The 11,900-nt window shown below is 31.7% G+C and overlaps 2 protein-coding genes across 2 annotated transcripts in view; one reads left to right on the top strand and one right to left on the bottom strand.

The window, feature by feature from the left end:
* The window catches only part of LOC108906216, a 10,721-nt gene extending 9,855 nt beyond the window's left edge, over positions 1 to 866 (bottom strand). Inside the window, exon 1 of the mRNA XM_018709428.1 lies at positions 759 to 866. Coding sequence (XP_018564944.1) covers positions 759 to 809 — 51 coding nt within the window. The 5' untranslated portion in view covers positions 810 to 866. The remainder of the gene's footprint in view (positions 1 to 758) is intronic.
* A 9,482-nt stretch (positions 867 to 10,348) lies between these two features.
* Positions 10,349 to 10,992, top strand: LOC108906217. The gene is made up of 2 exons (XM_018709429.2): positions 10,349 to 10,576; positions 10,771 to 10,992. Exons 1-2 carry the CDS (start codon positions 10,397 to 10,399, stop codon positions 10,948 to 10,950), a joined length of 360 nt encoding a protein of 119 aa, XP_018564945.2. The 5' UTR covers positions 10,349 to 10,396; the 3' UTR covers positions 10,951 to 10,992.
* The last annotated feature ends 908 nt before the right edge of the window (positions 10,993 to 11,900 follow it).

Genomic DNA, 11,900 nt, shown 5'->3' with positions numbered 1-11,900 from the left:
TTCCTATTATTATTATTATTATTATTATTATTATTATTATTATTATTATTATTTAGGAACAGAAAATAAATATGTAATAATTATGTATTTTTATATAGATTTAGGCAAAAGAATAAATTAAACATATGACCTCGAAATTTTTTTTGTAGCGACATAATTTGTAATTCATTACACATTTTTGTCTCGATTGAGATAAATTTAAATCAAAGAGGTCACATAATACTAGTATGTACATTTTCGAACGCACTTATTAGATGTCAATTGAAATAAAAGGTCAAGTTCAGTACATAATCATAAAATGCGTTTCAAAATTATTAACAAATACCATATTAAAAAATTATACAAATGAGTACTTACAACGGTACTTACTTGAAATATATTTATATAAGTTTTGATATGTAGATATTCTATCAAAATATTCAGCATCTCTGTGACTAAAGAATAATAAATCTCATTCAGAGCAATACCTACAGGTTGTTAAAATGATGCAAAATAAGAAAAACGTAGTAAAGGCAAAAATGTCTCTTTTTTATGATAATGCATATATTTAACTAAATTAAGAATGTGCAGCATAATTACGAGATTTCTACTCTATCAGTCAAAATCTCAGGTATACAAAAGATCTATGCTGATATTGATTAAAATTATTTTATTTCTTTCAAGTAAAAAAATTCAATTTACTGGTGTTCTGTTAACTGAAAAAGCATTTAGCAATCTTTTAAACTAGATTAACAATTAATTGAAATCTTTTTACGTACCTGGGTCGTCATTAAAAAAACGCAAATTATTAAAATTACTGAGCCCCACATGTTGGTCAGTATATTATTACTTCACTAATGAATATGGAACCATTGATAAACTATTTATCATCGTAATAAGTAGCATTAATGATAAATACGATACGACAATCTTATACAGGTCATTTTTTTCTTAAAAAATAATTGTAATATTATGACATGTATTTGTAAAATGAAAGTTTACACAAACGGTATGAGTTTTAGAGCAAGCATTTTTTCAACTGTATAACTATAATATAAATACAGGGTGATTCAGAACTTATCCAAAAAAAAATTCTGGATGTGCAGGGGACCCTTATAAATACAATTTTGTAAAGAAAAAAATCAAAAAGGGCAGTTCGAAAATGATTTAAAAATACATTTCTGCACAGCACTGGAAACTGGTCCATTGTAAAACCTGACCTCGCACAATGCGACCGGCATGGCGGTGTGATAAAAACGGACAAAAACTTTCGCAATGAAATAAATAAATAAAATTTTATAGCACCTATTTTATATTGGCAAATTCAACTGCTTTTGCATTTATTAATTAATAAAATTAATTTGTGTTTTTAAATAATAAAATCATTTGACATACCCGATGTTACAACAATTATTCAAAATTTTGTCCACGAACGTGTAAACACATTTGGATCTATCTTACTCAGTTTCTACGAACTAACACAAATGTTGTCTTGCTTCACCATAACACAAATGCTTCACCATAATACAAATGTTGTCTTGCTTCACCATAAATTAAAACGACATCTATCAACTCCGAGTTGCTATACACGCAAACCATTTTTGACACTAACTACTAAAAAACTATTGTAAACACCATAGATAACAGGTAAACACTATTGCAACGACAATTGCAAAATCGGATTTCAGTATTCGGAGTCGCTGAGGCCACGTGGCTCTCCACGCGTATTGCGAATGATGCTAGAGACTACAGTTGTCCAGCTATATAGTGGTTAAATGTACCATAACTTCAATAATTTTTTTTTACAAAAAATCTAATTTAATTTATAAAAACTACTTAATAGTTGTAGCTATTTTGTTTATAAGGTGTGACCTATGATAAATAGAAACACTTGTAGAATAAGGTATTTATTAACCGATTTAATTAGTTTTTTTAAAGACAATTGAATTAAAATTTCAAATTATTTTTAGTAAATCATTAGCGAATTTTTCATCTAAAATTTGACTACCAAATTTCGTAAAAATATGTTCATTGCTTATTGTAAAGTTAATATTAAAGTTTTATCATTTTCGTTCTTCCGGTGACGAGTAACAAAAATTTTAAATTTAAAAAATTATGTAAAAATTGTGAAGTTTTCAAAAAATGTTATTAGACAAATATTGCTGCTTTCGGTGAGTTAAAAATATTTCTGGGACAGCCTGTACAGCCATTGTGGAAATGAAAGGTCAAACGTCAAAGACGTTAGATATTGGAGAAATACCCTTTTGACCATATTATCTCTCTTATCATTAGAGATAAACCTCAAACTTCATATCATTACAACATAATAGGATGTGATTTACAGTAATATACAGCGTTTCTCAAAATTAGTATGCAATAATTTACCAGCATATACTACTACTAAAAACAAGATTATATTTTTGCTGTAAATATGGATCCCAAATTGTTTCCGAAGGAAGCTACACAGAAAAAAAATGAGGGACATAATAATTACGTATTTTTTTTACTGAATTACTTGGGTAATTTCTTTTCTTTCATAATATTTAGTGTAAATTGATTTTAAAATATATTTATACCTAAATTGCGTAAATTTACGTTGTAAAAATGGTATATTCCATAATATAGGTACCTATTATATATAAAATAAAATACAATGTGTTTTTAAAAAGAATATGTATGTTTCCGAAATATGTGAAATTGATTAAAATCTGCTAAATCACTGTAACCTTTCCCGCGCATTATTTGAACAAGGGTAGGTACTTAAAACAATAGAAAGTATGCATTTGCAAATTTTAATGTTGTACAATTGAAAAATAAAAACCATCAATAAATGTTTACATCGATATTGGAAAGTTGGATAATTTTCTTGTTTGTATACGAAGTGTTACTGTGTTAGTGTTGCCGCCATGCCGGTCGCCAACTGCATGCTTTGCCTTGAGCAATGTCAGGTTTTACAGTGGACCAGTTTCCAGTGTCGTGCAGAAGTGCATTTTTGAATTGAACTATACCCTTTTAAATTTTTTGTTTACAAAATTGTATTTGTAAGAGTTCCCTGATTTTTCTTTTTTGATGAGTTCTGAATCACCCTGTATGTAGAAGTTTAGAAACAGTTCTCTTGAACCGAACTAGTTGCAATATTGCAAGCTGTATGTAATGATAATAAAGAGGAATATACGAATATATATTTCATAGCTATGCGCTGTTCATGCTGGATTGTGTATTGTATTGTTAAATATATCTTAAATATTGAATACAAAAGTCGAATCGTGTTTTGAAACATCTATGTTGAGTTTTGTAGATGCTAGAAATTGTATGGTATACATCGTCAACTGCCTAAGATATAAGTTACAAATTATCTTATATATTATGTTTTGTTTTCCAGGCACCTATTTATTACCATCTTATTGAGACAAGAGTCCACCAAGGATTCTAAAGTGACATTTGTATTAAGCATAGTGGTATCATCAGCAAAGGGAATCCAGGTCTTTGGCAACATGGAATATATAAAATCATTTACATAAATTAAAAACAAAAGTGGTTCTAGTACCGTCAGTAAAATTTTGAATTTTTTATCAATTAACAAAAAAAATACGCCGAGTTAAAGTGAGAGATATCAATTTTGTAGGCAGAAAACCGTGATTTTTTCAACATTTTCATTAATAACTAAAAAATGGAATAAAGAAACTAACTGAAATTTTAGCACACAATAGAGTAATAGTGAGGCTATATGTATATGGTCCAAAAACCCCTACGTTTTTATAACATCGGTTTCCAAACTTAGGGGTCTATTTCATTTATTTCGATAGTAGAGAGGGAGCGTGGGGTAGAGCGCGTGGCCTTTTTAGCTTACGTCATCGAACTATGACTTCACAACAAATGAGAAAAAAATATCAAAAGATCGAAAAGATCGAGTGAAAAACATCCGAAGTCCGCATGTCTAAAAAAAAATTGAGACCAACGGTGTGTGCCATCATAGAATAAAAAAGTGTTTATAACTCGGAAACGGTGCGCTGAATCGAAAAAATAATTGAAAAAATCTCTCGACACCACTGGTCCTGATTGTTCCTTCAGCGTTGAATGCAAAAAGTCCGAAATCCTTATGTTGAAAATAAATTTCGGAAACAAGAGGTGTGTGAGATGATACAGTAAAAAAGATCTTATAACTGGGAAATTGATTTAATCGAAAAAATAATTGAAAAAATCTCCACTACACCCTTGGTTCTGATTGTCCGGTTCTGCGTTGAATGCAAAAGGTCCGAGGCACATATGTGGAAAATAAATTTTGGAAACAAGAGGTGTGTGACGTCATATAATAAAAAGTTTGTATAATTCGGAAGCGGTGCGTTGAATCGAAAATAGTATATTACGTAATAAGTGTTGTAAAAAGCATCTTACGCACGAATGGAAAAGTTACGCACGACGCCGCGTAGCGGCGTGTGCGTAATTCTATGAGTGCGTAATTGCATTACACCACGTATTACGTACTATACTTTACCTACGACCACTACTTTAAATGCTTAAAAGCATACCGTCTGCGATCAATGCAAGATTCCTATTACGTCGTACGGTAAAAAAATCGCACAGTTTGGTAAAAAAATCGTACAGTTTTCCTAGCAACCGCCTAGCAACGGTCAATACAAACAGTATTGTATTGACCGTTGCTAGGCGGTTGCTAGGAAAACTGTGCGATTTTTTTACCGTACGTAATAGGAATCTTACATTGATCGCAGACGGCGTGTTTTTAAGTATTTACAATAGTGGTCGTAGGTAAAATAATTTAAAAAATCACCTCATCCCTGGTTCTGTTTGTCCCTTCTGTGTTGAATGCAAAAGGTCCGAAGTCTGTATGTCGAAAATAAATTTTGGAAACAAGAGGTGTGCAGTAGTAGCGAACGCATTATTTGATCTCTCTTAAGGGATCATTGATTGATGATTTGTTGTTTTTTTAAATAAATTTCGTATTCAACTACTCCTTGAGGATCCAGCAATTTTATATTGTGTTAATTTTTCGAACACTTTGTGTCACAAATATGAGCACTACCAATGGCATCCATGATATGCAACATTGTGTCAATAATTATGTTACCTATCTAAAGAAATCAACAATAAGAGAGTAGTACCCATCTAAGGATACACAACCTGTATAATGCAATTTTTTTAAACACGGATGTTAATATCGTACCAAATTTGAAGTCGACGCACAAATATAAAAATATTAATTTCAAGTGTTTGAATTCTCTCATTCCAGGGTGATACGTAGTTTTAATTCTAACTTGATTTATTTTATTTAGCATTTAACACAAATGTGATTTCCAAACAAAAGATAAGTTCCATATCTCTTTAATTACATAATTGAATGCATTAAATTTATTTGCAGTGATTATTTGGCAACAAAGCCACCGCTAGAACTGCCGTCTATTACCGAGTAGAGGAGTTACCACGCTAAATTTTATTGCTGGATGCCGGCTGACAAAAGCCTGCATCTTTTTCGGATTGCCAATTTCCAGTATTTAATACGCAGTTTGTGGCGATAAGCTATATTGTCTGTGATAAAACTGTGACCATGTCCGTCGTAACTAAAGAAAAAGTTTACAACAATTTGAAAAAAGGTATTTCCTTTCGTCGGTTGCACTCTTCTCGCACTGTTATTTACAATGCTTTGTGGCCGGTCTATTTTTGGGTCACAGCATTTCTGTACCTTATACTATTAGCGAATATTTGTTTGCTACTGGCGGTGTTCCTGTAAGAAGAAAATGGAATCCGTTCATTTGAAAACTATCGAAGATAATAAAATGGAAAATGATGAAGACAAATTGAAGTAATTTGAGACACACAGAAGTTAGTATTGTAGACTGACGTTGGTTTGACGATGTCAATTTTTGTGGAAGTAATGTTATTAGACTTATTCTGATTTTAATGAATTGATGAAACTTTTCTGAACCATAAAAAACCTGTAAGTTGGTTTAATCAATTGTTACTGTGGTAATATTTTCAACAAAACTTTAATTTTATTAAGATAATTTTACGAATCATCTGGCGCCTCCATACCAACGCGTGGTTTTTTTGCATGATGCCCATCCGTTTCAAGAATGCTTTTAATTTTAGATACTTTCCAATATCGATGTTGTTGTAGCAGCTCTGACCATCGCATATATCGACCATAATGAAGAAGGTTTCATATAGGTACTTTTGCTTAATTCAGAAAACATATCAATAGTACATTTTCTGAAAAAGGCATAAAGTTATTCTCAGCCCGGTAATCAATTTTTTATATGTTTGCTGAGACATCTTCCATTTTTGTAGTAATAAATTATACTCTATTTGCTTTGCTGATTCAATAATTTCTGGCGGAGTTTGTTGAAAGTTACTCAAGTTACGTATACAAAAACATTCCCATCCTTAGATACTGCCTACTTTTAATATGTTTATATATTTATCAGCTGAAGGTTCAAGAGCCCTTTGCCCATAAATTAAAAATGCTTATAAACATACGGAGGTATATTGTAGTACTGGGCTTGGGAAAGACTTTTAGTTTCTAATTTGATTTGATACCGAATACATGTGCTCTCTGAATAAGTGAATAAACAATATCTTTTAATTATTAAAGTGTTTTAGTTCTACCCATAATCCCAACAGAGTTAATGTGAATTCTTCCATCTCAAATAATAAATAATTGTTTTTATCGATTTAAATAGGAACAATATGGCTATTACTGTGTACCTAGGTTTTTACTTAAATAACGCTCGTCTTACAGTAATCACAGACGATCTGATGAAATTATTATTATTCATGAAAAAAGTAACATACATCTACCCATAATCCTAACAGAGTTAATGTGAATTCTTCCATCTCAAATAATAAATAATTCTTTTTATCGATTTAAATAGGAACAATATGGCTATTACTGTGTACCTAGGTTTTTACTTAAATAACGCTCGTCTTACAGTAATCACAGACGATCTGATGAAATTATTATTATTCATGAAAAAAGTAACATACAATATTAATAATATAAAATAAATAGGTTTGTTTGCTATTCTGATAAAATTAAAACTGATCGGGAAAAAAATTATGTGTTTAACTTGGCTGTAAAATAGATTGCCTTGGCTACTTTAGTAGACTCGGCTGCGCCTCGTCTATTAAATACCAGCCATGCCGTGGCTATTAACTAATAACTATTAATCAATACATGTCATTTATAAGCTCAAGAACAGGTGAAAATTTTGTCCAATTTTGCTAGAGCTTATGTAAACGTTGCTCTCTCCAGTCTCTGAAGTAGGTTAACTATAATGACATAAATTTCAATTAACATAAGCAGGTACTTAAATTGAACAACCATCGACTGTTGGCGTAATAAAAAGAACGAATGTGACATTTTTATGTCGTCTCGTATATTCTTATAGGGAATTATACATTATATTTCCGTTATATAAAAAAAGCAGCAAATGGTAACCACATCGTGTGTTAANTTTTGGAGAATCATTGTGTTTTAGATTATAATCTTCAGGCTGACGAATGAATCCCCCTTAATTAAAAACACTACTTTCGACACATTTAATACAACAGCATAATTCTAAACACCTGCATTAGCAATTAATACAAATAATTAACTTTATCTTTTGTTTATATAAGTTTTTCATTAATTATAATTTTTTCTTTTTCATTTATATTTTTCATTTAACGGCTGTAACTCCATTTTCATCATTTTAGGACCTATATTAGGCAGACATTTTTTACTCATTACAGTATACCTATTCCATCTGCAGTATAGTTGTTTTATTTCGAGATACCCTGTATAAATAATCAAACTAAAATTTTTCACAATAATATTTTAAGATGACGTCAACGATTACAGAAAATGAAATTTATTTGTTTTACTTTATAACACGACTGTTTTTTCAATAATAAAATGACAGTGAACTTGTATAAAGGTCGTATGACACTGTGCTAAAATCAGAACTAACTTCAGTAATTATCTAAAAACTTTTTAATCAGCAATTTTTGTTACAATTTCTGTATGATACTATGCAAGATTAAAAAATTCTTAGTTAATTACTGAAATGAGTACTAATTTTAGCTTAAGAACCGTGCGTGATTTATTCTATTATATCATACGATTGCAGTAGAAGCCATTTGCTTTCTTATAATAGTACAAAGAAAAATTACATTAATCCTAGATTTCGGAAAACATTAACCGGAACAGATTGTTTCAAAATACAGTTTTTCAGTGTATTATCCCCACATGTAGGTAATTTAAACAAGGATAATAAAACACTTTAAGTAATTTACTACAAATTGTTCATCCTACACTAATTACGAATGTTATTATATCTTTTTCTTCCTCTTTAGTTTTCCTGAAGTAATAATCAATAATATTAGATATTTTGCAGAAAATCTTCAACAATCTGCATTTAAATAACAAGGTGTATCATTTATAAATGCATTAATAACGATCCTAAAATTTATCCTTGAGGGAATCCAGAGAAAGCTTTTAGTTTCACAGACTTAAAACTGCAATATTCTGTTAAGTACCTACTCACTAGGCAGCGGTATCCAGGAAAGCTTTTCACTGGGTACGTATGCCACAGTCTTCCAGGCCGAGGTTTTTGCTATTTTGATGGTAGCAAGCAAGGAGGAGGTAAGGAACTGTGTAGAGGAGAAGATTTTTTATCTGCTCCGGCAGTCATGCCGCGCTCAGAGCGGTTAGGTCCCCGAGGACAAGGTCTGCCCTCGTCCAGGAATGTGAAGACGCCCTAGAGTCATTGTCCAGACTAAGAGAGGTAGAGTTGGTTTGGGTCCCAGGCCACATGGGTATCCCTGGTAACGAGAGGGCTGATCAACTAGCTCGTCTCGGATCTAGGGGACCTGAACCAATTTTAGGAATCACTCGAGATAGCATTAATGGGGCCCTTAATAAATGGGCCTATCAAACTTTAGGTCAGAATTGGAGGAGAATTAGAGGATGTAGACAGGTCCATAGTTTTATACATGGGCCTGACAAACCTAAGACGAGATGGCTGCTGAGCCTTAGTTGAAGAGCCCTAAACCAAATGGTGGGTGTTCTGACAGGTCACTGCAAACTTAGGAGGCATTTAAGTTTAATAGGAATTGAGGAGGACCTTCTATGCCCGAAATGTGGAGAAGGTTAGGACACCCCTGTCCACCTTATGGGACATTGTGCAGCCTTTGAGGATAAGACATAAAGTCTTTTGTGCTGAAGAGCTGCACTATTAATATGTTTAGACTTTATTATTATTACTTTTAGAAAATAGTAAGACATATATTCAAAGGTTAATATTCAGATTTGAAATGTGGGGTATTATTTAAAGCACTACTATACTACTAGAAATAATTTAGTAAAAAAAATTAATGCGGCTTCACTATCTTTCATCAATTTGAAATTAATTCCAGAAATTGGATGGCTCATGTTATAAATTCGATTTTAATTTAATTAAATGAAAGTATATATGCAGTAAAGCAGGATTAATTATATTTTTTGCCTGCGTTTAAATTTATAAAGGAATGTTACCTCTTTATGTATTTTATACTTTTACAGCATTTATGCTTCTCCGTGATATCACGAATTACGAATTACAGTTCGATCAAACCAAGTTCTATTCGCAGCATGTAGTATATCGCATGAAAGATGGAAAAACAAGCAATTTCGTGTGGCCATAGCCTTCTTTGATAACATTTTTTTTTACTCGCGTAGAGGATGCAGCAATACTTCAAAAATTTGTTTACACCAAATTTTATTAAAGTAATTTTTCTCTATTTCTTAAAATAAAAAATTTAGACGACCCTAAACATTCGGTACTTTTCTGATTTTTTTATGATTACTCATAAAGTTGGCCGTAGATCTCAAATTTGTTTTTACGAGCATAAAGGCCTCAAATTTTTGACGTGCGTCGAGTATTAAGCGAGATCTATAGTAGACAGCCGTATATAAAAAAAATATTTTTTACATTTAAAAGAAAATTGTAATTATGGGATTGAATTTTTCCAGGATTTGTGATAATAAACTGAAAATGAAGTTCTTATGAAACCATGAAGTTAAAATTCAATTAAAATAACGGTGAAGTATTATAAACAACTCAGCCTATATCTTACCTTCCAGTTACACTTAAAAAATAATGGTTCACGTGTCGGTAAAAATATTAAAATCAATTTCATGTTTCGGTGAAACTTAAACTGAATCAGTTCAACATGTTTAAATGTTATTAGCTATTATTTAATACAAGTATTACTAATTGATTTCTGGAACAATCATCAACAAACAATAATCAATCAATCGATAAACACTCAAGATTTAAAAAAAAATGTGTCAGACAGTTAGATAACAGAATTGGATATATAGCTGAGTATTCAACATTGAAAATCACAGTATTGTACTAACACAGCTCAAACTGATCACACCATGAAGCTTACAATATTTTCAATCTTTGTTATTTTCTGCGCTTATCTATATGCAGCCAAAGCCGCTGATGGAGTGTATGAGATCATCGATGGAGACTGTAATTCAGCTCTAGCCAGAGATCAAGTCTACCATGAACACGTGCATAAGACGAGGTTGCCTCTTGTTTCTAGAGAAGCCAAAGTGAGTATTTAGATTCTTAAACGAGTAAGGAATGCTCTTTTATTTGAGAATAGCGACACCAAGATGGCTTGCGCACAGTGTAGACCTTAAACAATAGACTATTTTTGACCTGTTTTATCTTATGACAAACTGCTAAAATAATTTGTTAACGCATATTGCCATTAAGTATTTTTACAAATAACCTCTCTTTTCAGTCTTCCTGGACTGGCAGCCAAAGGATCTACTGTCTGAAAGTACTCAACGACAAAGACGAATCAAAAGGAGCAACATGTAAAGTCACAGCAGGAGGAGTCGGGAGCACAAATGTTACAATCGAAATGAACTCTGCGAAGAACCATGGACTCGAATTTGACATACAAATTTATGCGAGATAATTGAAATTATAATCATAATTTAATAAAAAATATTTCAATATATTTTTTGTTTCAATTCACTTTGTAAAATAATTTTAATATATTTTTATTTCTTTTCTAGTAATTTACCAATTTTCATTACATACTTTTAAACTGTTTCCTAGGTATAAAAGAAAAAATGGATTCGATTTTTCGAGAACTGCCATTTATTTAGACATCCTTTTTTGACCAAAGACCGTTCTATGAGATAATAAACATATACAGGATGTTGATATACTTACTACGATAAAGTGCACAAATTTTAAGCGGATATTTCTCAGCTAAAAAAGCAAGCAAAAAAGTATATACCTCCAAACTTTGGTTCAGAAACTGTTTACGAGATCAAATTTTTATAATAATTTCAAGAGCTAGTAATGATAGGTTCACAAAAGATTTTGTTCAGAAATTTCCATCATCTCGTAGTTATAAAACCCTGCTAGTAATTCTGCAATTCAATTACTAGTGTCATACCTAATAACAACAATAATTAAATAAAAATACGTATAGTAACGTAATAACACAGCCCCACAAAAAAAAGTGCCAGGTCCGAAAGACAAGACCATGGTATCCATATGGTTTTGGGGGGTCGCTGAATCCGAAATTCGGTGTCCGTTTGACGCGATTAGCTCTGGTTTAAGCTCAGTTCAAGGTCAAATATAGAAAATCAATTGTCAACAAACTAAACCTATGATCCATACGTTTTTGGGGTCAGCGAATCCGAATCTGGTGCCCGTTTGACACGATTAGCTCTGGTTTAAGGTCAGTTCAAGGTCAAATGTAGAAAATCAATTGTCAACAAACTAAACCTATGTTCTATACGTTTTTGGGGTCAGCGAATCCGAATCCGGTGTCCGTTTGACACGATTAGCTCTGGTTTAAGGTCAGTTCAAGGTCAAATGTAGAAAATCAATTGTCAACAAACTAAACCTATG

This window comes from Anoplophora glabripennis, unplaced genomic scaffold (genome assembly GCF_000390285.2).
Source record: "Anoplophora glabripennis isolate ALB-LARVAE unplaced genomic scaffold, Agla_2.0 scaffold390, whole genome shotgun sequence".
Lineage (NCBI taxonomy): Eukaryota > Metazoa > Arthropoda > Insecta > Coleoptera > Cerambycidae > Anoplophora > Anoplophora glabripennis.
Note: the sequence above shows the minus strand (reverse complement) of the source record. Positions and strands in the feature narration are given on the sequence as shown.

Coding starts and splice junctions, on each gene's coding strand:
- LOC108906217 (XM_018709429.2), top strand. CDS start 10,397: ATGAAGCTTACAATATTTTCAATCTTTGTTATTTTCTGCGCTTATCTA. Junction 10,577..10,770: donor TTGTTTCTAGAGAAGCCAAA/GTGAGTATTTAG, acceptor CTCTCTTTTCAG/TCTTCCTGGACTGGCAGCCA.